The sequence below is a fragment of the Delphinus delphis genome, chromosome 14 (genome assembly GCF_949987515.2).
Source record: "Delphinus delphis chromosome 14, mDelDel1.2, whole genome shotgun sequence".
Classification (NCBI taxonomy): Eukaryota; Metazoa; Chordata; class Mammalia; order Artiodactyla; family Delphinidae; genus Delphinus; species Delphinus delphis.
In genome coordinates this window covers 24,666,407-24,691,913 of record NC_082696.1, presented here as the reverse complement: position 1 = coordinate 24,691,913, position 25,507 = coordinate 24,666,407, and the positions used below count along the sequence as shown (strand labels likewise).

At 43.6% G+C, this 25,507-nt stretch overlaps 1 protein-coding gene across 2 annotated transcripts in view; it reads left to right on the top strand.

The window, feature by feature from the left end:
• The first annotated feature begins 3,135 nt into the window (after positions 1-3,135).
• HECA (hdc homolog, cell cycle regulator) overlaps positions 3,136-25,507 on the top strand; it is a 44,108-nt gene continuing 21,736 nt past the window's right edge. For both annotated transcript variants that reach the window (XR_009521916.1, XM_060029877.1), the window contains exon 1: positions 3,136-3,688. Coding sequence is in view for 1 of the 2 variants with exons in the window: in XM_060029877.1 (XP_059885860.1) it covers positions 3,418-3,688 (271 nt within the window). In the remaining variant the exon portion in view is untranslated. The remainder of the gene's footprint in view (positions 3,689-25,507) is intronic.

Genomic DNA, 25,507 nt, shown 5'->3' with positions numbered 1-25,507 from the left:
GAACATTGAAACAATGACCACTTAGTCTCATCCAGCCCTGAAGATTAGCTTGTTCCTTTTCTCCAGGGTGTAAATTGTTTACTTTCGGTGACCTTAATTTGTTGCTGTGTTTTATTGAATTTTGCAAAGACCTGGGTGATGGAGCGAGTGATGATGTTTGGAGAAAGGAAAGCTTGGGTAGAGGTACGATTTTTCTGAAGTTCATTTCAGAGCACATGAGTTGATCAGGGAAATTAAAGAAAGAGAAGCCAAGTGTGGCTCTACAGAGCTCAGTGGCTTCCTCAGTTTTCCTAGAGTTCTTCCCCCGGAAGCATCTGAGGGGAGGGCTTTGTGACATCTCTTCCATCTTGTGCTTTTTAACCTGGTTCTCTCTTTCTTTTCTTTCTGTCCTTCCTCCGTCCCTCCCTCCCTCCTCCCTCTCTTTCTCCTTCAGAAATGGTGGGGAAAAGGGAAAGATAAAAGGGCTAGAACAGTAGGATTCCTGTGAAATTCCGCATGTTTTATGCAAAGTAGAAAATGGAATCTTTTAACTGTACTTAAGTTTTGTTTTTAACATCTTGAATTTAGTACATTTTCTTTGTTGTTGCAATAAAATCAGAACTATTGCCTGTGTGTCAAATTTGACTAAGGCTAAAAATAGACTAGCAAGGTTGGGCATGGAAGAAGTGGCCCGCTTCTCCTTCCTCCTTTTCGTTTTGTTTCAGTTTGAATGAGAAGGAGGTGGCTTACACAATGAACAAGAACAGCAACTGGCTGGGTGTCTGTGTGCTTTGAGCCAATTATGATATTTTTGTGGGAAAGTTTCCAATTCTGAAGGCTCAGTTATGTAGAGGTGGGAGGCAGCTGGTGGGAATGTCTGTCTGCAGGGTACATGCACGATTACTCTGATTAAATATGGCATGAGAGCAATGCGCTTATTCAAGAAAAGAATTATCTAAATTTTCCTGTACTTTAAAGCTTCTTCATCCTCACCGTTAAAGAAAAAACCAAAACTCAAAACACTTAAAGAAAAAAAAGTCAAAGCCAAAGTTACCAAAATATTTTGAGATCTCTCAGCCATGTCTAGTGAGGGATATCAGTAATGAAATTAATCTAAGTCCAGTGGCCCACATTAACTCACTACATTTCTCCACAGCACCAATACCCTCCCCTTGAAGTCTTCCTTTCATTAACTACCATCATCCTTTCCTCTAGTATTCGGAATTTCTTAACTCTCTCCTTCATCCCTCACGTCCAAGTGGCCACCAAATCCTGCTGCATCTACTACCTTCAAAGCATTTGTCCATTTAGTTATTCATGTATTTGTCATGCATTCATTAAATACCTACTGTGTACCATGCACCGCATTAGGTACCATGGATATAGTGAAGACTAAGACAAACAGCTTCTGCCATCCCAGAGCTTATAGTCTAGTGGGGGCCCAGACAAGAGACAAGTAAATAGGCAATTTCAATACTGTGTGTGCAAGCTCTTGTGGTGGGCAAGGTACAGGGAGCACATGGGGATGAATCTAACTTTGGGGTATCAGAGAAGGCTTCCTAGAGAATTGATGATTTAGCTGAGACTTTAAGGTTCAGAAAAATATTCAGAAGAAGAATGCTTTAGGTATCCTCCATTCAACAAAATTTTATTCAACACTAACTGTGGGTCAGGCTTTATGCTAGACTCTGCAGAATTAGTTAGAAAGATAGACAATCCCGGCTCTTCTAGTGCTTAGGGGAGTTGGGGTGGGAGAGAAATAGACATGAAAGTATAGGCACAAAATATCTATTATAACTATGAGGTGGCCCTCTATAAAGAGTCACTTTCCTCAAACAAAATTAGGGAATTAAAAGATTCATCACTTCCCTACTGAAAAGTCCAACCACCAATTGCTCCTGAGTATCCAGTGCTCTTTCCATTAGCTCCAGGCTCTGGAACAGACTCTGCTATAAATGCTATAAATGCCCAGAGTTCCCAGTCAGAGTCTCTGCGGGTACCTCCCTGTCTACCTCTTTATGCTTCAGAACACAGCCTAAGATTCTTTACTGGAGAGCTGAGTTAATTAAAGAAGATCACACTACATAGGAAGGGAGAACTGTAAATTGTCAGCTAACGTAGTTTTCGCTCCATAGTTTATGGGGAGAGTACTTAATTTATGCACTCAACAAATATATGCTAGCTGTCCGCTGGGGTGCCCAAGACACATAAAATCTCCTACCTATGGAGCTTTCATTTGAGAAGCAGATAGCCAGGAAATAAGTAAACTTATACTTTGACAACATAATTAGAGATGGATGAGGTGATACTTCTGATAGCTCTTCTGGGGAGGTGTGTCAGTTATATCATCATGAAGGAAGTGATGTGTTTGAGCTGAGACCGGAGGGTTGGGAAAGAGCTGGTTTTCCATAAAGCAGAAAAAGAGCTGCAGAAAAAGAGACCATGTGAAACTCTTCCCAGGGTCCCCTGCCCCTCAAGTCCACCTGCCCCTTATCACAGGTGTCACCTTCTAATCTCCACCTGCTCACAACAGTGGCCACCTATCTTTCAGGACAACTCAGTCCTATCCAAGGGGATTGGGTTTCCCCTCCAGGCACTACCTCCAGGAACTACCTGCGATGTTCAGTAACATCCCTGAATGGTGGGTCCTGTTTGAGAGAGGGGTTTCACCTCTAGGCTGTTACGGCCTTCCATTCACGGACTCTGCTGTGCTCTCCCATTGTCTAGGAACTCAACTCTATTTCTTTAATTTCTGAATCTACGATTGTTTCTGAATGGCAAAGCCTTTCGATGGATGATTAATTAGAAAACCTCTGCTTTCCATTCCTGTTCTGGTTGCCCGCCTATTTTTCCCAGACCATATTGTTCTAAGCCTCAGTTGCATGAAGGTCAGGAGGCCCCCGACTAACTCCAGATGCCAATGAATTGGCGTTCGGGGCCATTTCAGGAAGGTCGGTCCGCAGGCGCCGGGGTGCAGCAGGGCCCCGGGAGTGAGGGCGCCCCGATGACGTCACTCCAAGGTGGCCGGCTCAGCGCGGGGCGTGACGTCACGCGGGCGGGCCGGGCTACCGTGAGGTCACCTGGTGGGCGCGGCCAGGCCGAATCCCCAGTGTCGTCACGGGAGGAGGCGGGGCCAGAGCGTGTCAGCGAAGCCGAATCAAAACAAGCCCGAGACCCGCCTTTTCCCTCCGGCTCGGGAGCGTCTAGCTTGCGCCCCGAGCCCGCGGCGCCCGCGCGGCTGCGAGCCTCGGGTGGCCGCGCGCCGGCTCCAGGAAGCCGGGGAGGGCGCGGCGGCCGGGATGGCGCGGCGCGGGCCGCGCGGCTAGACGGGCGCCAGAGGAGCCGCCGGCCCGCGCCCTCCGTTCTCGGCCTCCCGGACCGGGCGCCGAGCCGCTGAGAGCAGCCTTCGCCGACGCGGGGCACCTGGACACTCGCGAGATGCCCAACCCCAAAAACAGTAAAGGCGGCCGCAAAAACAAGCGCGCCAACAGCAGCGGGGACGAGCAGGAAAATGGAGCCGGCGCCCTGGCAGCGGCGGGCGCGGCGGGCGCGGTGGCCGGGGGGGCCCTGGCGGCGGCGGCCGGCTGCGGAGCGGCGGCGGCGGGCGTGCCGGGCACCGGGGGCGCGGCGGGCGCGGGAGGCGCGGGGCCCGGCGCCGCGGCCGCGGCGGCCGCCGCGGGGACTGCAGCCGCTGGTGACGCCAAGAACGGTAAGACGGGGCCGGAGGGGCGAGCGCCAACTTACTCGCCGACGGGGACGGCGCGTCGGCGGGGCCCTGGGTGGCGCGGGCGATGCGTGGACAATGCGAGAGTCAGGAAGTGCTCACCCCGCCCCTCCGCCCCGCCGCGGCTGCCCCTTCCCGGTCCCCACGCCCGGCGGCGGCGATCGATCGGCGGCCCCGGCTCGGTGTCCGCGCGGCGCATAGGTCGCGCGCCCCGTGCAGCCTGCGCCCCAGACTCCAAGGGACTCCTGGGTGCCTGGCTGCGGCGGCGCTCCGCTCGGGCCCTGCCCTTCGTGCCCGCGCTGGCAAAGCCGAGCGTGTGCCCCGGACCGGGGAGAGAGAGAGGAAGGAAGGGAGGAAGGGAGGAAGGAAGGAAGGAAGGCAGGCAGGAAGGAAGGAAGGAAAGAAGGAAGGAAGGAAAAAAAGAGCTGCCCAAGTTGAGAAGAATGGTCCGATTGAAAACTTAGGCACCAGTTCCATCTTGCCTCTGCTCCCCTCACCCACCCGCCTTCCCCTCCCCAGAGTGAAGGAGAGCCTAAAATCCCAGAAAACCGAGGCTTGTTGTGTCGATTGCCACAGGTGAAGAGGCCCCAAGACATTTTTACCGTAGGGTGTGTGTGTGTCGCTGGGGGTGGGGGTGTGCTCTTTAATTCTCTTGCTCGCTTGAGGAAGGAAGAGAATCTGAACTTGACTTCCGTTCTCAGCCCGGAGTTAAAAAAAAAAATCATCCTCTATTTAATTCTGCTTCACATTTTTAGAAGGAAGCCTAATAATCTTAGGTAGTGCCTGAATGCACCTTTTGAGGGTGCATTTAAGGAATAGTGAAGATGTAACAGGATTGCTGTTGTCACTGCAGAGACATAATTTTAGTTATAGGGCAAACACTTTTTCGGGCAAACACTTTTTCGGAGTTGGCCTGTTCTTTGAATTCCTCTGGTCAGGCAGTTTTTCAGGACAGGGAATATAGGTGTATTTTAATGAAGGGAGATTAGGTTCTTTATATCTGGCTTTTAACTTGTAGGTTTCAGCTTTTGAAGCCATTCTTTACGCAGATCACTCACTTTTTAAACAGGTTACCTGCACTTAGAAGAACCTGACAGTGATCTGAACAGAGGAGATTAAAGGTAGCCTGTTAGGAGCAGAACCTTAGGCCCCATTGGCTGTGTCTCTGCAATTTTGAAATGGGAAGTTTTTTTTTTTTTTTTTCCAGAAACATCCCATTTGTGAATGTTTGAAAATACAACTTTTGGCCAGACTGTATTCTCCATGTTCTTTTGTTTTCCTTGCTCTAAACTTCATTTTGGTATTGATGTGGCAAAAGGAAAGAAGACAGACTCCTGGCTCAGCCATTTAGAGTTTTGTCATCTTGGGAAGGATGGTTTTTCTGAGCCTCAATGTCCTCACCTGTAAAATTGGGGAAAAGAATTATATACTCATTGTATTGGCTCCCTCATAAGGTTATTGTGAGGCTCAGAGTGTCCCTTCCCTACCCAGCCCCCGGTACTTGTTTTAAAGGCTTGTTACATTTGTAACAAGCTTAGTAAAGTTTCTCAAGAAAAGTAAGTGATCAGTGAATGATAGCTATCATTCACTCATTCAAAAGATATTAAACATTTACTGTGTTACAAGTGCTGTGTTAAGTATTAAAGGAGAGGTGGCAATCAAGAGAGGACATCTGCATGGGTCTGGTATTCCCAGGGTGTTTCTGGCTTACCCTGCTGTTTTATTGTCCGAGTGGAAGCTTCAGGTTGACTGTTTCCTCTTCTTCTTTCTCCAAAAGATTAGGCCACTTTAAGGCGGTGTGAGGAAATGTTTTTCTCGGGCTGGTGGTATCTCCTCATTCGTAAACATTAAGCTACTGGTTATGGTGTCCCTATTACTGCTCTCCTCTGAAGTGGCAATCTAAGGTATATTTAGCAGTTCTGTATATATCTGTGTGAAGGTATGTATTTCTGATTTGGAGCTTGTTTTATTAAATGAATGGGGTGGGGGGGAAGGAAGAAATGGGGCAAACACTGCAGTAATTACAGTTAGAGAAGGTACAAACTTGAGTTATGTTAGAGCAGTGAGTTGAATTTTATGTTGCCAAATTCTTGGTTCTGACCTGGTGTGAAGTCTCAGTGAATGATGCACCTTAATTTGAAGAACCTTTCACTGCAGTTGATGACAATTAACATAGATGCTGAGGCCTCCTGTGTGCAAAATTGGTAAATAAGGAAATTATAAATGCTTTTTTCTGTTGTTTGTTTTTTGCTGTTTAAAGCTGTGCTTTATAATGTAGGGGTGGGAGAGGTGCCATTGGTGAATTTTTAAAGGAAGGGGCAACTGATACGTGCAAGCTCTCAGAATCAACTGATAAGGCCCAATTATTTTTAAATTTAAAAATGACATTAATCAACTATTATGGTATTTCCAAGTATATTTCAATATTTTATTTAGCTGTGACATTAGATTTTGTGATTATAAATATTACCAATCAAACAGTTATTCCAAGGGTGTAGTAAATCTACATTCTATTAATCTTTTAAACAGTTTGTTCTCACTGTTCGAGTCAGTTGTGATCTGCATCTGCAAACATGCAAACTTAATGACTTCACCTAAAGTTAATAGTGTTTGTTTGTAGTTGTATGGAGTTTATAGAATGGTTTTATGTCTTGTGGTTCTTGGGCAGCATGGACACCAGGGTAGGATAATATTAGTTCTTAGTTTTTCACTGTTAGTCAGTAGTTATAAATAACTACTGATTCTATAAAAAAAGATTTGCTAGTTAGGGAAAGCTTGGGGAAGCCAGGGCGGGGTTGTAATTGAAGGAGTTGAACTAGTTGCAGTTGTGCTCCTTGGGTAAGTTGCATGTCAATTGTAGGGACTTTATAGCCCTAAAAAGAAATTTATTAGTATTTTTAGAAATGAAGCTTTATTTTAGATATGAAGGTTTATTTTGTTTTTAGATATGAAGGTTTATGAAGATTTCTGTGGGGACTGGAGTAAAAGTGCTGTCCTCTTCCGATATAGTAAACATCTGTCTGCACATATTGCAACATTTTGATTGTAGGTGGACAAGACTTGCCAGTCATTATTTTTAGGATCTAGTAATCATGCAGTGGGTTATACCCGCGTAGTTTCATTCTGGAATTCTGGTTCCATTAGGCCACTGCTTTTTTGCTTGAGGCCTAAAAATATATGAACCTTGGTCGTAGTATCTACTTTTTAATGGGCCTGGATCCCAAGTCCTTTTATAAATTCCTGTTTTATGGATGACCATGGTTCACCACTCCACTCATTCCTGACTGCCACCAGAACCCCTGGGCTGCTGAGTTTGCCTTCATTCATTCAACAGTTCTTTGTAGTAGATGGAGTCAGTTTACCTGGTGATTGACCTTGCATTCAGTACACCTGGCTCCTCAAATTACTTGCTCTGTGATCTGGGGCAAGTCATTTGACTTCTCTGAGCCTCAGTTTCTGCATATTTAAAATGGGATTATAGTACCTACCCATACATATATAACAAGATATCTATATCTATTATGTATTATTTATATATACATATATATACATATATACCCACACACACATATATAGATACATATATATACACACACACACAGTGACTGACTTATATGATATGAGCTTGCTAAGGGGTAGCCACTTGTCTTAGATTCTGGAAATAGCGTTTGAGACAAAAATTTACCTGCCAGAGGTTTACTGAATGTGTTCTTGGAATCGTTACTGGTGGGGGAGTGAGGGAAGCAGGGCCGGGCAGAGGGAGGAGTTGAACTGTGATGCAGTGATTACAGGTAGCTCTGGAGCTAGGATGGTCCTGCAGAGTTATCTTACCTTGAGGCATGAGGGCGGGCCCTCCTCCCCCTCCCCCGCCATGGACTGGTGAGTGACCTGGGGGTTGGCATCTCTTAGCTGGAGAAGAGGGAGTGACCTGGGGGGTGGCATCTCTTAGCTAGAGGGCCTCCGTGCAGAGGGAGCTGAGAGCCTTCAGCGGTGAGTGAAGGAGAGCTGCTGGTCATATTAGGTTCTTCACTCAGACCACTAGTGCCATTCACCTAAAATGCAGGCGTGGGATAAATAGTTCTCAGGAGCGACTAAATCTTCGCAGAACAGGCCAGGAGGTAACCATCATAATACAGTAACATTGTTTTGATGGAAAATCTGTTCTGAATTTCATACATCTGCTTACAAATAGATTTTTGGAGTGCCACCTCTTCCCCGTAAACACGAATTGTATTTTTCTCATACTTAGGCCATCAAACACACTTTTATAGTCCTAGGTTTGTATTATATTTTAAATAGTTTCTCTTTTCAGGTGTTTACTTAAATGTTTACTACATTTATTTATTTATTTTTAAAGTTTCTTTATTTTATTTATTTACTTACGGCTGCGTCGGGTCTTTGTTGCTGCGGGCTTTCTCTAGTTGCAGCGAGCCGGGGCTACTCCACGGTGGTGCGCGGGCTTCTCATTGCCATGGCTTCTCTTGTTGCAGAGCATGGGATCTAGGCGCAAGGGTTTTAGTAGTTGTGGCGCGCCAGCTCAGTAGTTGTGGCGCACGAGCTTAGTTGCTCTGCGGCATGTGGGATCATCCCGGACCAGGGCTCAAACCCGTGTCCCCTCATTGGCAGGCGAAATCTTAACCAGGGAAGTCCCTCTTTACTACATTTAAATTACCTATATCCATCAGAAGGAAAATGCAGAATGTTTGCCTGCTATTTATTTTAAAATCAAGGAATATTTATTTGAGGGTCTAAGATATATAGAACACCATTGTCCTCTTGGAGTTTTCTTACCTTATTTAAAAGTTAGTTTTTTATGTCTTTAAAAATATCTGCTGGCTTTAGACCTTGTCTTTTGAAATCCACCTTTGTAATGGAGATTGGTAGAAAATATTCCCTCATCCATCAAAGCTTCATGTTGTGTACTTTGTATATTATAGTAAGAACCATTCCATGCTCTGCTAATGGTGTCTTATGCACAGTCCTTACTCTTTCTCTTTTTACTTGTTACAGGACCTGAGCCTTCAATGTCAGCTTTCTTATAAGTCCAAGAATATATATCATTCCATAGAGAATTGAAAACAGGAGATAAAGTGGGAAATATCTTGCAGCTTAATCCTCCTATGAACTTACTGCAGGCTGTTAGCTATGTACAATTTAAAGAGTTTGAAGGTATCAAAAGGAAGACTTTAGGAAAAAAGGTCTGTGTTGATTGATTTTGATCACCAGCTCCTTGGAATTTTTAAGGATTTGATTTAATTAAAAATATTTCGTTATTTTATTATTTTGCCAGTAATAGAATGGGTGTAGTGGAAAAAAATTTTTTTTAAATAGAGAAGGTAGGCAAAGTTCTCTTTGACTTTCTAGTCAAGCATGTAATCCTACCACTTAGATCACCATTGTGATACATATTCTTATAGCCTTTTAAATTTTTTTCTTACAGACTTTTAAAAGTACATATACAGTTTTCAGGGAAAAAAAAGATCAGATCATATATTTTATAATCTGCTTTTAACACGTGTAATATTTTGTGGACATTTTAGCAGAGCGGTAAATGCAGGTGCATCACTATTTTTAATGATTGCCTCATATGCCATCTTATGTCTGCATCTTGGATAAACTGATCATTCTGCTGTTGTTTGATCTTTAAGTTCTTATTTGTACATCTCTGGGCATTATTCAGTTACTTCTTTAAGATAAATTCTTACCTGTAGACTTGCTGTGTCAAAGAATATGCACATTTTTATGACTTTTAATGAATACATGCTTACAGATTGCCCTGTGGAAGGGCTGTGGCCAGAGTGCCCTTTCCCCACAGCCTCTTCAGTTCCTAGTTCTTATTGTTTTAAAGGCATGCTGGAGAATTGCTGATACCCCCAAATGTAGCAGCAGTAGGAAGGCCCCATGTGGATCAAGAGCCTGGAGCAGATGCTGCCACGCTTTTCGAAGACTGCATTTATTTCCCCTGTGCTCTCTAGTGATTTGCTGGCTCACAAGGATTCAACAAAGTACCTAATAATGGTGAATGACATTTTAGCAACTGGTGATAGTTAGTGAAGATGAAAGCATAAGCCTTTGAAATTCTGTCTGCACCATTATTCTAATCTTAAGAAGTAAGGCCTAGAATTTTTAAAGTTTTAGTCAAAAAGCATGCTGTTTCAATAGACCTAGGTGTAACCCAAGGTGCCACAACTTACTGGCAGAGTGACTTTGGGGCAAGTGACTTAACCTCTCTCAGCCTTCATTTTCTAAATGCAACCCTTTGGAATGTTTTTGCAGATTAAGAAAAACAGTGTATATGAAAGATCTTGGCATAGGGTCTGGCAGATATGGACACTATCAACAATATCTTTTATAAGTTTTGTGATTTGTTCAGCCTTATCCAATTACAAAGCTTGTTAAACTATTCTGTTGAAAACAGACACTGAGAGACAGTAAGATGGTTTCTGTGTTAATATAGAAAAAGACTGTGGTATCATACAGGTTCTTATTCAGGCATTGATTTGACTATACAGGGTCTTCTCTTCTTCCCTCATCATCTCTCTCTGATCATAGTTTACCTTGAAAAATCAGATGATTTAGCCAAAAGAAAAAAGTTAAAAACATAGTGTGAGAACAGTTTCCTCTTCCTTTCTTCATTCATTTATTTATCCATTTCATATGTTTTGAGTGCCTGCTATTTGTCAGGCACTGTGTCAGGCTCTGGCATTACAAGGACAGAAGAATTGGGCCCGGGGGCTTACGGTCTAGTTGGGAGTCTTTATGGAAATAAGTGCAAGTAGGTTATTGCCTGTACTACACAAGGGCAGCTGTGGAATAAAGAGCAGGAGCTTGTGAGCTGGTCACATACTGGATTAAAGCTGGGGATTGTGTCTGAGGACAGGGGCAAGTGAACTGAGCACGTGGAAGTGAAGGGTAGCTCAGAGGAGGTGAGGCACTGAGGGTGTTCTTTCGGGATGAGCTGGGGCTTAATATTATTGAGAAGTAAACAAAAGACCCTCCTCTCTCCCCAGGTAACAACTTGAAAGTTCATTCATTAGCTTGTGCTTTCGTTTGCTCATTCACTATTTTGTTCATGTATGCACTCATGCATTTACTAAACATATATTATGTGCCTACTGTCTTCTATGACTGGAAGTGTAATGTCGAATTATACTTGGAGGCCTCAGAATCTGCACCCCCCGGGCTTATGGTGGAGCTGGGACAGAGACATACAAACATCGGGAGGTGTGATAATGAGTTATGGGTGCCCAGTGGAAGAAAGGACTCGTTTCCTGGAAGAGGGGACATTTGAGCTGAGTGCTGCAGGAAGAGACGCAGTAGCTCTGAAAGCAGAGGAAGGATGTTTCAGCAGGAGGTGGTGGGAAAGAGCCTTGAGTTCTGGTTGCTGCCAGGAGTCTGTGGCTGGTTTGAGGTACGGTGGTAGGACATGGGACTGGAAAGGGAGTGGGGCCAGACAGTCAAATCTGGATGTTTTCGTCACTAGTGCAGAACCATCCCTGAGGTTTATAAGCAAAGGCATGGTCAGCTGAGCCTGCAAGGGGGGATAATCATACGTTGTTGGCAAGCTTGTAAAGTTATTGTATATTTTAACAGAATGAGTATCTTTTGGCAATCTTCCTTTTAATACAGCTAATCAAGGTTTGGTGGTACAACTTGTTGCAGACTGTTGATTGTGATTTTTCAGTAAAGTAGTGGGCACACTGCACACACTGCCTTTCTGCACAGCAAGATGAAAGTGTCACAGCACCCAAGGCTGCTGTTTGGAAAGTCCGTCCTAATTTGTGGGCACCAGCATCCTGATGCTTTGCGAGCCATGGGAGGTTAGCTAATTGAGGTGAACTTCAGAGAACCTAACGCCAAGGGAGGACTTGGGGCCATCTGAACAGAAGGACTTTCTCTGGAGGGAGGGGCTGTCCCTGTGGTTTATTTTTCATATCTTGGTAGAAGAGTATCTGTCTCTGTGCCAGGTTGGACTAATTATCTTTGTCATTTTATTTTTATCCTCATCGAATCAGTTTTAAAACGATAAACTGGGGCTTCCCTGGTGGCACAGTGGTTGAGAGTCCGCCTGCCGATGCAGGGGACACGGGCTCGTGCCCCGGTCCAGGAGGATCCCACATGCCGCGGAGTGGCTGGGCCCATGAGCCACGGTCGCTGAGCCTGTGCGTCCGGAGCCTGTGCTCCGCAACGGGAGGGGCCACAACAGTGAGAGGCCCGCGTGCTACCGCAAAAAAAAAAAAAACAGAAACAAATGATAAACTGGTGAGGGGGAATGTCATTGTTTTCTACAAAGTGACTATGTGTTTTTTTTGTTTGTTTTGTTTTGTTTTGGCGTGTACGCGGGCCTTTCACGGTTGTGGCCTCTTCCGTTGCGGAGCACAGGCTCGGGACGCAGGCTCAGCGGCCATGGCTCACGGGTCTAGCCGCTCCGTGGTATGTGGGATCCTCCCAGACTGGGGCACGAACCCGTGTCCCCTGCATCGGCAGGCGGACTCTCAACCACTGCGCCACCAGGGAAGCCCTGACTATGTGTTTTAAATCTGTGTGTTTCAGAAGGCTTCCACTTCTCAGTGGTTGGTGAAATAGTAACTTGCTTTATTTAATCAACAGGATGCTTTAGCTTGATTGTATTTGAGAGGTTTTTATAAACTGGCAAAAAATAAGTAGCATTTTTAATACTTAATAATTATATGTTCTGATTTATCAGAAGTAGAAAGAAAAAACAAATTATTTCTGCTAAATTATACTTAAGAGGATAATACTTGAAAACAGTAAGAATTAGAAATGAAAGATATTAAGAGGAAATTTAAAGAAAAGTGAAGGAAGAGGAAAACCTAAAAATGAAGTGTTAACTGTTAATCTTATAACTGTTTAGAATAATTAATAAAAATGTTAGCATGGTTCTCATATGCACATATAGTGCAGTGTATTTCACTGAATTAAATTGTCAGGGAGGAAAAACTTTACCCTCTTAGGCTTATGGATTTGGGGCCTGCAAATTAAACTGACAAAAGACAGAGCAGCAAGAGAAAAGACAGATTTACTCACAGAAGAAATGTGACTCAAAGGGGTGGTTATAATTTGTGGCTTATATACCATCTTAATAGGTGAAGGGGAGGGGAGAAGGGCACTTCTAGGAAAATGAGTGGCTTCTTAGAGTAGGAGAGGGGGAGAAAGGACACCTATAGAAAACAAATGACTTTTTTTTTTTTTTTTTTTTTTTCTGGTACGCGGGCCTCTGTTGTGGCCTCTCCCGTTGTGGAGCACAGGCTCCAGACGCGCAGGCTCAGTGGCCATAGCTCACGGGCCCAGGCGCTCCGCGGCATGTGGAATCTTCCTGGACCGGGGCACGAACCCGTGTCCCCTGCATCGGCAGGCGGACTCTCAACCACTGCACCACCAGGGAAGCCCACAAATGACTTTTTGAAAAGATAAATGGGCCCTAAGAGAATAGATGGGCGATGATAGTTTCGTGACAATGTCTGTTTAGGTGTGGTGTGGAGAGTTATCTCTGGTGGTAAAAGTCAGTCTTCCCAGGTTGCTTTTTGGGAGGGGCTTTATGACAATTGAGTTCTTTTGAGAGGCTTTGCTTTTAGGCAGATAAGCGATTTCAGGAACTCAAATGCCTTAAGTTCAAAATAATTTTTAGCCCACACTGGCATATTCTGGACCCCTTCAAAATTTGTTGCAGTTCAGTATCACCCCTGTAATACCAGTTACAGATAGATAGCAAAAGATAGTGTCATTAATCCGGATTTCTATTTTTCATTTTATTGGAAATTTATTAGAAATAGATGGCCTTAAGGCATATGCCTTTATAAAACTGATAGAATGACTGTAGGCAAAAGTTAGCAGGGTATCAAGTTGCTCCTATAAGTGACGGAGATATTTGTCTCCCTCACTTAAAAAATGGATGTTTTTCCCAGGGGTTAGCATAGGTTTGATATCTTAGATGATGTCCCTTCAAGTTATAAAAGCATCTCAGGAGAGTCTTTTGATGCTAGTGTTGAAACTAAATCACAAACTGTTTTAGGTTTCTAAATGAGCACTCCTGTGTGATGACTATGTCAATATAATATTTAGTAGAACTGTAGTATTACAACATAACTTCTTATTAAAGTGACACATTACTTGTTATGCCTGACAAACCTCAGTGTCTGGGCAGAAATGGAGACTGGGGTATGGGGGGGAATCAAGGTCTGGCTATTTTTGTTTGTTTGTTTGTTTTTTGCGGTACGCGGGCCTCTCACTGTTGTGGCCTCTCCGGTTGCGGAGCACAGGCTCCGGACGCGCAGGCTCAGTGGCCATGGCTCACGGGCCCAGCTGCTCCGCGGAATGTGGGATCTTCCCGGACCGGGGCACGAACCCGTGTCCCCTGCATCGGCAGGCAGACTGTCAACCACTGCACCACCAGGGAAGCCCAAGGTCTGGCTATTTTTGATTGGCAGCAGGTGCAGTCTGTAATCTGAGAGGCTGAGTCTGGGATGCTTGGTGACTGTTGTTAACGAACAGACACAGTGCTGCCAGAAGCCATGGAGAGAGCCTGACACTGGGAAACGGGAAGCATGCTTCCGTGGTAGAGGCAGAAACAAGCACGTCTGATACACAGGGCAGCCCCAAGAATTCTTCTGTTTCCAACTCCTCAGATCTGTTCTTATTGGGCAGTGCTTATATGTTGGAGTTAACGTTAGCCCTATAATGATATGATTCCACTGTATTAGGCATTTAGTTTTACAAATGCCGACGATGTGTTGCAGTTCAGTAGGAAATTAGGTAAGATACCTGGATGGTAGGTGTGTTGGGGCTACAGAACCCATGGACCCATAGGAAGGAGGAGAAGCTGTTGCCAGCGACAGGAACAGTGATGATGCTGACTCCCTTTATGGAGTGCTGACTGGAAGCCAAGCGGGACACCTAGCCGTCTGCGGTCTGCATTGGAGGATGGTGGCATTGAGCTCCAGGGAAGCCTCCTTCCCTTTTTGCAGAAAAGGCACACTCGTGTCCGAGAGATGTGCCTGACCCTGCTGTGGCAGTTGGATCCTATGTGATACTGGCTCCATCTTGACTGATACGCAGACATGTGTATGAATAATGAACAAGTATTTAAGTAGAGGGCTTAAATTTAGTATAAAACCATTAAGGAGGCAATAGGGCTATTTAAATTACTTTTAGAAGGCCTCATGCTTATTATTCTGGTACTTGAACTGAAATTGAATTTGTGAAACAAGAAAACACTTGACCAAGGAAGCACTTAGCTGACGCGTCGTACGCTCCTGGTCGTATGCTCCTGTCAATCTGATCCTTCTCGTTATGACACGAGGACTTCCTGGTCTTGGGATTGTGGCGATAGTGAACATTTGAACTGACACTTCCTGTTCTTAATGGATCACAGTTCATAGTGAGGATGCGATTATCTTCTTTAGGCTACAGTCCTAGAAGTGAGATCACTGGTCAGCAGGCGTGTGACTTTCAAGGCTTTGATACATGTTGCCAAACCGCTTTCCAGAAAGGGTTTCCCTGTTTCCACTAATGCTGGCCCTGCATGGAGTGCTTCTTTCTTCTCACCCTTCCACAGGGATTTTGATAGCCATTTTCACCTTTGCCAATCAGATAGATGAAAAATCACATCTCGCTGTAATTTTTATCTGCATTTATTGGATTGCCAGCCAAATGAATGTCTTTTTATATGTATATGATTCATTTGTATTTTTTCCGTTTGTGATTTTTGTCCATTTTACTGATGGGATAGTTGTATTCTCATTGTTCTAAACAAGGTCATTTTATATTTAGGATACTTTTTGACATATGTTTCCCCTGGCTTATTGTTTATCTTTTTGCCTTGTTTAAGGTGTTGCTGATTAGACATGTTACAATTTTGTATGATCACAGAACATCCACATAGAGATAGAACCTCAAGAGAAAGGGGAGAGTGGAGAAAGTTGTCTGTGAAATTACTTGTAGGAAAAGCAGTTTGGGCCTGGCATCAGGGTAGTGACTGAGTTCATTTGGGTATCAGTGCACAGTAATGCTGTTACATTTGTGAGGGTCTGTTTCCTTTTTGTATTTAATTTGCAAAGCTCTGTTTCTCGGAATTGGTTACAGTTCCTGCCGCCCTCCTTGACCTACTCCCTGACCACTGCTGTCTGGTTGACAGCTGAAGCTCCTGTGCTCAACACCTGTCATTTCCTGCGCATTCCTAAAATCCCCTGCGGTTTTTATTCGAGCCAGTTCCAAGGACTTTGAAACTTGTAGATAAAGGCTTGTTATTTACTTATCGCCTCTGCTACAAACTGAGGCCTCTTAAGGCTAAATAACCCATAACTTCCTTGTGATAATGAACTTAAATCCTGAATCCTAAGAAAGTTCTCACTTTTGTCTTTCTGGCACTTGTGCTGAAATTACATTTCTGTGTTAGTAAAATGAGAATGTGGTACTGAATTGAACCAAGAGTTTATTTGCACCCTGTGTGTCACGCTGATCCAGTCTGCCCTGTGCTTCTCAAATGTCTGTGGCTTGGAAGAGGTTCCCAAACGCATTGCTTGTTTAAAGAGTGTGAGATTTGAGAGACACAGGTCATAGCTTGAGGTCTGCCATTTTGCAAGGCTGATGAACCTTTCTGACCCCAACTATTCTTATCTGTGGAAAACGAGGATAACATGTTATTGTTTGTGACTAACTCTTTGCAAAAAAACCATAGATCTGTTTGAAAAAGCAAATGGTTGTGTCATGATTTGGGGTTTTTTAGTGTTTTCTAGTTGGGTGTTTGTTTTTTGTTTGTCATGTGGTGGTGTGGCTGCTTCCCTTAGTGATGAATGCACACTCCGATTTGTTGAAAGAACCCAGGGCCAACCTGGGCTTTGCCCCACAGAGTTTGAAGTGAATGTTACTCTTCCAAAATCCTTATTCTGCTTCCTTGGGGGAGCCTTTAGTTCCTCTACAAGTTCAGGTCTGGGAGCTCTCGCTATGTGGATTTTCCCAGAGAATATGCAGAGCTCACCTGCTGGTCTCAGGGCAAGCCCAACTCCTTGAGTGAGCTCCTTCTAGAGTTTCTGACCCCACTGTGGGGAAGGACTGTGGAGGCTGAAGCCTTTGGGAGGATGCTTTCACCAGCCTGAGGAGAGCTGACTTGTGTATGGTTTTGTTGTGATCTGTGAATCATCTGTCCCCAGGTTTCATTATAACCGCAGACTGTATTGTGATGTTAACCATTTGATTAACAGAGCCTTACTCTTGGCCCGTTGTACTTCATGATTTACACTGGTGTGCCTGTATCTGTAATCACACTTTCTTTAGTTTGTATCTGCGTTCACTTCAGGCCTTTCTGCTCTTTATCTGCCTCTAGGGTCCTATGGAGTGGGAGTTTGTGTTGTAAAAGCACGTGGAATGCTTACTTAAGACTTTCAGTTGTTTCCTTACCTCCCTTTCACATTTTGCGTTTTAAATGTTTAAAGAATTGTGAATGTACCAAACCGTATTATGGATTTTATCAAAATAACTTCTTCAGGCACGTGATACTGGGTATGTATCTGTATCAGTGTGTTTATGTAAATGTATGGATGTGTTTTTTAAAATCATTGTTTTTCTTGGGATTTGGTCGATTAAAAACAAGCCTCCTCTTTGCGATAGTCAGATTTGAAATTTTTGACTTTGGAATATATCAGTTTTCCTCATAATTTATTTTTTAATGTTCCATGAGATATGTGATCTAAAGATGACTTGGAAGAATTTTTAAAGAATTAATTTGAAATGTTTTTCTCTTGACAGATTTGGAAAAACTGTTTAGAATTCATATGCAATATAATCATATACATTTGTATATATTTATATATTTTAATAGAACTATATTTAACTGGACAAATTCTCTTATGGCAAAAGACAAATTTCTCGATATTTTTGGCTGTGTTGGGTCTTCGTTTCTGTGCGAGGGCTTTCTCTAGTCGCGGCGAGGTGGGGCCACTCTTCATCGCAGTGCGCGGGCCTCTCACTAACGCGGCCTCTCTTGTTGCGGAGCACAGGCTCCAGATGCGCAGGCTCAGTAGTTGTGGCTCACGGGCCCAGTTGCTCCGCGGCATGTGGGACCTTCCCAGACCAGGGCTCGAACCCATGTCCCCTGCATTGGCAGGCAGATTCTCAACCACTGTGCCACCAGGGAATCCCTTCTGGATATTTTTGGTAACTCTTTTATAAATGAGTTTAGAAATGAATAGTTTAGAAATGAATCGTGTTTTTTAATAAATTTATTTATTTTATTTTATTTTTGGCTGCGTTGGGTCTTAGTTGCTGCGTGCAGGCTTTCTTTAGTTGCGGCGAGCTGGGGCTACTCTTTGTTGAGGTGCTCGGGCTTCTCATTGAGGCGGCTTCTCTTGTGGAGCACGGGCTCTAGGTTTGCGGGCTCAGTAGTTGTGGCTCGCAGGCTCTAGAGTGCAGGCTCAGTAGCTGTGGTGCATGGGCTTAGTTGCTCCGTGGCATGTGGGATCTTCCCGGACCAGGGCTTGAACCCGTGTCGCCTGCATTGGCAAGTGGATTCTTAACCACTGTGCCTCCAGGGAAGCCTAAAAATGAATAGTTTTGAGTCTTTGAAAATAGTCATACTATGAAATTATATCTGTGTTCCACAAAAGTTAGTAATTGGAAAAGGAATGAATGTCTAGTTATAATGACATCATTGGCTTAATATATCACTGGGCTCTAAACGTCGAGCTTCCTCTGCAGTAGGAACTTTTATGGCATGCTCTCCTGAAAACAAGTCATATTATAACAGCTGTGTTGAGTGTGTATATATGGTGAACTACTGGGCTTGGACATAGACATAATTTATTTTTGAGTTTCATTTTCACTTTTACTGAGGTCTGTATAAGACTTAGACACGCCTCTCCTTTGACAAGTCTTTCCTTGTTGCAACAGATTCTATAAGTTGCTTGTTGGTTGCTGATGCATCATTTTAGAAATAGGCTGAGTGGTGTGGCCTACAGGCAAAAGCTTTGTCTTTTCTCCCTAGATCACAGCAGAGGGACGGCCAGTGTGGGAAGGATTGCTGTAAAGCAGGGGTCCCCAAACTCCGGGCCGTGGACTGGTATCAGTCCCGGCCTGTTAGGAACTGGGCCGTGCAGCAGGAGGTGAGCGGTGGATGAGTGAGCGAAGCTTCACCTGCCGCTCCCCATTGCTCCCCATCGCTCGCATTATCGCCTGAACCAGTCCCCCCCACCATCTATGGAAAAATTGTCTTCCAGGAAACTGGTCCCTGGTGCCAAAAAGGTTGGGGACCACTGCTATAAAGTATTTTCCCAGGTTTATTTTGATGGGAAGGCAGGGGAGCTGAAAGAGTATATTTTTCAGGGAGTTCAGCAGGACAGAAAAGGCACGTGGAAAACAAAGGAGTGTAAGGATTTAGTTTAGTTTAGGGTACAGATAGAGTACGGAAATGAATTTAACCATGTTGTGCTGGGGGTTTATTGATTTACATACAGTAGTAACCCTAAAAATCTTCTTGGGGGTTGGCATGTTGACCCAAACAGGATTCAGGAGAAGCAGGTTGAGCTTCTGTTTCTCAACATCAGTGCTCTTTCTGCTGCCCTATTCGATAGTCTCCATACTGATAGAGTGCCGTTTCTTTACATGCTTTCCAAAAAAAGTTGCTTTATTCTCATTAAGAAACGAGTAAGCCTTTGCTCATGGTTTATTTATTTATTTATTTTTTGAAATTAGCAGTTCTGTTAGCTAGAGTAGATTTACCTCAGTGTCTATCTTTGTTTTTAAGGAGTGCAAAGATTGGGAAACCTTTATATTGTAATTGGGTGTAAACACTTGCTTTTTTAAATAAATGTATTTATTTCATTTATTTTATTTTTGGCTGTGTTGGGTCTTCATTGCTGCATGTGGGCTTTCTCTAGTTGCGGCGAGTGGGGGCTACTCTTCATTGCGGTGCACGGGCTTCTCATTGCCGTGGCTTCTCTTGTTGCGGAGCACGGGCTCTAGGAGCGCGGGCTTCAGTAGTTGTGGCTCGTGAGCTCCGGAGCACAGGCTCAGTAGTTGTGGCGCATGGGCTTAGTTGCTCCGCGGCATGTGGGATCTTCCCGGACCAGGGCTCGAACCCGTGTACCCTGCATTGGCAGGCTGATTCTTAACCACTGCGCCACCAGGGAAGCCCTAAGCACTTACTTCTTTAACTTGACTTTCTGTAGACCTAGTCTTTAAATAATTCTGAGGATTAATATGGACACTGACCATATTGAATAAACTTTTGTGTAACCAGATCATAGTAAGCAGTTCTATAATTTTGAATGAGACACTATTCCAAATTATAGAACTACTTACTATGATCTGGTTACACAAAGCTGTTGGTCACTGCCTCCTCTCCTTATAAACTGGCTCTGTGTTCTTTATTGATCTGTGTGCAGTGTGGGTGGGAATGGAAGAGGGAAGGCCCCTTACCAGCTGAATGACTTGGGCAGATCACTAAAGAATCCTCTTGTGGGCTCAGGACGTGTTTGTAGAATCTGAACCAAGGGATTGTCTTATTTCTATTCTGGTATTTTGTTTTGTTTTGTTTTTGCGGTACGTGGGCCTCTCACTGTTGTGGCCTCTCCCGTTGTTGCGGAGCACAGGTTCCGGACGTGCAGGCTCAGCGGCCATGGCTCACGGGCCCAGCCGCTCCGCGGCATGTGGGATCTTCCCGGACCGGGGCACAAACCTGTGTCCCCTGCATCGGCAGGCGGACTCTCAACCACTGCGCCACCAGGGAAGCCCTATGTTGGTATTTTTAAGAGACATTCAGGGAAAACTATGAAACCATTATCTTCATCCTGATATTCAGCCTAAACCAGACATATTTTGGGTCCATGTCCTTTTAGGTCTTGACATGGCCTTTGGTAGACAAGAAAAATATGAATTTTCTACTTTAAAGTCATTATTTATACAGATTTCTTACTGATGTCAGAGTGTTGGAGCCAGAAGGGAAATTTAAAAATGGGTAAAAGAGAAGGCTGTAGCTTTCTGTTTAGTTTGAACTTGAGGCTGGGTAGGCTTGTGAGTTTAACTGAATGTAAGAAAAGAGTGAGTCTAGGAGAATAAATCCAACATATTAAGAGAATGTTAAAACCCCAAGTTGTTGAATATAGTTGAAGAGCACATTGTTGTTTTGTTTTTTGGTTGAGGGAGAATGTGAGGCTTCCATGTTTATTTGGATAGATTTGTCTGAGTTTGTCTGAGTGAAAAGCCTTGTGTTTAGATCCTACTCAAAGCATAAAAACATGTTTAACTGAATGTAATCTCCTTGTACTCAACTTGCTACCCTCTTTGGAACAGTCTCACACACTAAAATAACATAAGGGAGGATAAACTAAATCAGAGGTTAAGACAGATATGCTTAAGTGAGCTTTACTATAGCTCCCATACTAATTAAAACAAGTTGACAAAATGTTTTGAAAGTATTAGCTTCCCTTTTGTACAGGACTTAAGAGTCTTTTAAAAATTTTTAGTAGAGAAAGATCTCAAAATATTTGAGAACATTTACTTTAAAACTTTTTTAGTTTTCACTTCAAATACTCACCAATTAATCAAGAAATGAGTTTTAACCCCCTGGTGAGTTTGAGGTATGGTGTGGGCACAGTGGTCCGGGTCCACTCCTTCCCTTTCTGATCTGCACTCTGCACTGCCCCACAGGGAGGGATGGCAGCTGAAGCAGAGGCTTGGGGCGAGGGCGTGGTGGGTGACCAGGTGGGAGATCCAGCCTGGGGACCTAGTTTTGGAGCTCCTTGATCATAGCCAAAGGACATGGGGCTTCAGTCTGGGAGTTTCCGAGGTTCCTGAATGTGTGTATGATGTCGTCAAAGTGTAATTTTTAGAAGGCTGACTTGAAGGTGGTGGTAAAACTTTTTTGCTTGTGTATCCTCTAAAAGAATTTGAGAAAACAAAGTTTCTTTTGCATATTAATACTGTCACACCCAGTTTTTTAAAAGGTTTAAGTAAATGCAGAGGATACAGTCTCCAGTTTATTGTAAATGGTGTCATTTTAATGTATTTAAACAGAATCCAAATATCATAGTAACTTGCTAACCATTATCAGCCATTTAAAAGATAATGGTCAGAAATTTTACATTTTTCTTTATTTTTAAATTCTTACCCAGAATCTGTCTGATCCGAAGAAAGAGTATCGTCCTGCTTGAAACTCTCTTATTGATCATCTTATCATTTTTCTGTAACAAAATATGTATTTAAACTTAAATCTATATTAAGAAGCACTTCTGGAATGACAGAAGAAGGACATCTAGAAATCTGCCTTTCCATAGAAACAATGAGAACACTGGCAAAAATGATCAAAATCAACTTTTCAAAATTCTAGAAATTAACTAAAGGCTTGCAGTAATCCTAGGAGTGTTTATTTGGGGAAATGATTGAATTGTAGTAAGAACAGTGAATTTTGTTTTCTATTAACTTGCTTTATTTTCCCATTCCTTCTCCCTAGCTCTGTGGTAGCTTTGTTTTTTAAAAGTTATATATATATTTGAAGTATAGTTGATTCACAATGTTGTGTTAGTTGCAGGTATACAGCAGAGTGACACCTGAATCACTCTGCTGTATATGTGTGTGTGTGTGTGTCTATGTGTGTGTGTGTATATATATATATACACACACACATACGTATGTATGTGTGTATATGTATATACTTTTCAGATTCTTTTCCATTATAGGTTGTTAACAAGATAGTGAATATAGTTCCCTGTGCTATTCAGTAGGACCTTGTTGTTTATTTTTTATATAGTAGTATGCATGGTAGCTTTAAAACAAGCAACCTCGTAGTCACTAGAGGGAGAAGGACAGGTTTGGAGCTTCCCCAAAAGCCCTAGCCCTAGGGAACTCTCACCATTTGACCTGGCTCAGAGGTCACCCAGTGTTCTAAGCCCTCTTAGGCTGTCTGCTGAAAACACTCAGCAGCAATTATTTATCATTGCAACTGCCTGCAGCAGTGATACCAGTTGGAGCAAACAAGAAATGGGTCAAAAAACTTAAAAAGAATGTCTTGGAAGTAGGAGGTCCGTCAGGGACTTTGAGAAGCTCTGGTGTATTCCTGGTGCTCTAGAGGACTGTGCACATGGCAGCGCTCTGAGCATGTCCAGGAAAGACTTGAGGAGGCCCTCATTCTCACCTCTGGCTGACCTTGAGGCTCTGAGTAAGCAGAGAGTAAAGGCTAAGAAAGGTTGTAAACTGTTGAAGCATTGAAGGCTTGCCCAACACACACACAGCCCCTTGGCGAAGGATGGGACACTTATTGGTTTAGGGCATTTAAGGAAGTCTCTGTCCAGTTATTAGCTGACCACTAAGCTAACTGAGCAGAAACTTCAGTGGCTACACGTGACGAAAAAATAGAGACTTTACAGAATTAAACGTCACTAAACAAACAGCAGTAACAACAACAGAAGCATATCCTGCAAGGAGAGAGAATCTGATTTTGAGTTGCCACTTTATGTTATTTAAAGTGTCCAGTTTTCAACAAAAAAGTATAAGATACCCAAAGATATAGGAAAGTATGGCTTACAAACTTATTCAACACTTGCAGCCTCTATGTTAGACTCTGAACGGGGCACATAACAGGTGTTTAAAAACGTTATTTGAATTGACTTGTTATTAGCTGATTTTCAGAGACCCCATGTATTTTCTTTCTTCTGTAGTTAAGTGTTTAACCCTAAGACAAACCCTGGTGTTTTTATTACGTCTTCTAAAACAGGGTCTTTATTAAATGATAGCTACTAAAAGAAGCCATACATTTGCCCAAATGAGTGTTTATTAGTATCCTGGAAAATTTGAAGGCTCTTTCTTTAGGTAATTATGTATAATAAACCTGCTAAGAAAACTGACTTATTCAGAGACCAGATCACTTAGAAATATTTCCTATATGAAGTTTATCTGTATAGTTTGAGTTTTTACAGCATTTTGAGAATATAACTATTGTACTGTTTTGCAGATGTCCAGATCTCTAGAGACCTGTAGTCAAATACTCATATTATCCTGTATTTGACTTCTTTATAGTAAAGATTCAGAAGATTTTAGTGTGTCAGACCTAGTAAACTGGTGTTAAGTCTACTTATCAGGATATGCTGATTAAAAAAATCTGGCCTCAAATCCATAATATTTGCAGATGAAAAACCTTTACCATTTTCATGATCAATTGCGACGATGGAAGAAATTCAGGGTTGTCGTGCACTGTATTGATGTTCCCTGATTCATTCCAGGAGCAGAAGGAGGAAAGCAGAAATGCTGATGGCATCACATCTGTGCACAGAGTGGAACAATATATCCTGGTTCCAAATACTCATTTGTGTATATTTTTCTATATTTTTCATCATTCTTTTTTATTCCAGTGTCTGTAAAAAAGATGAAGCAAACCTGCTGGACCCGCAAGCTTCAAAGCCCTGTGTCACTGCAAGGAGAAGATGCTCACTGAATTTGCTTTGATGCTAAGCAGGGGGGCAAGGGATGATTAATATCTTAGAGAATGTGGTCAGAATTCCAAAAGGTGTTGACAGATTCCTGCCGTGGCTAATGCTGAGCTGGCCAGTATTCAAAGAGTGACATGAGGAAGGGCAACCCATAAAGCAAACAGTTGTTTACTGGCAATTGTAATTGCCAAAAGGATGGGTTTACTGTGGATCTCGAGGTTCAAATTTAACTGTTTAAGAACTTGGTTAGCAAAAGCAAGGGTCTTTTGTTGTTGTTCACTGTGGAAATAATATTGCATCTAGAGTAGGCGTGTGCGTGTGTACACGTGCATGTGTATGAAATTACATTGATAAGGTGATATCTAGTTATTCATAGATATGCTCATGTACACATATATATGACCACATGTGCCTTATTTCACTTGGCACCTGGTATAAACTTATTTTTTCTTATATTCTTATATGTGAGTACATGTATCTATGATTAGTTTACCAATGAATATGACTTTTATGATTAAAACAAGTTGTCATTATAACTGCTAATGCCATTAATAAAATCGAGATGACTACAGTAATCTGCTATTCTTGCTATTAAGTTTTTACATTGGCGTTTTTTCAGTAGCCATCCTAGGAAGATGGAGTTGGTTGGATTCTTGTAGTTGTCAGTGGTGATGTGACCCTGCAGCAGGTTCAGATTGTGTGGCCACATCTGTAATACTTGCAATTTCTTAGTTCCTTGCTCTCTTTTCTGCCTCTCCCTTTAGAGCTAGTCTCTGCAGTGAACATGGGATTCTCCTTTTCATATTTTCCAGAACTGAATTCCTGGGTTTGCTAGGTGAGGGGGGAGAAGGGGAGGTAATTAGGCTGCTGTTGGGAAGAGCTAAGCGGAGGCAAGACTGGGCCCACATGAGGATGACAATGCCCGGAAGAGTCTAGACTTTGTGGGTTAGAGCCCAGGAGAGAGACCCCCCTCCACACACCCCCAGAAGAAGACAAGGCGGGGGGGAATTGGGGGGGAGTCTGAGCCCACTTCACCATGTATAATTTCACCAGTGAGGCTGGGAGCAGGTGATGGGGGAGGCACCTGCACGGTCCAGGTGGGGCAAGGAGGCCAGAGGGGCCAGGTTGGCTGGCAGAGCCAGCCCGAGATGTGTCTGAGAGAAGCCAGGTGGGCTGGGAACAGTAGAGGCCTGGGTATGCATAGCAGAGTGGGAAGCTGGGCCCAGGGGAAGTGGGTGAGAGGCATGGGCTGTGGGATGGGGGAGAGGCACGGAGCGGGTGAGCAGAGCGGCTCCAGGACCCACCGCTTGTGCCGCAGGCAAGGCAGAGGGGGCAGCCTTTCCTGAAGGTGCTGTATCTGTGGGGCTCC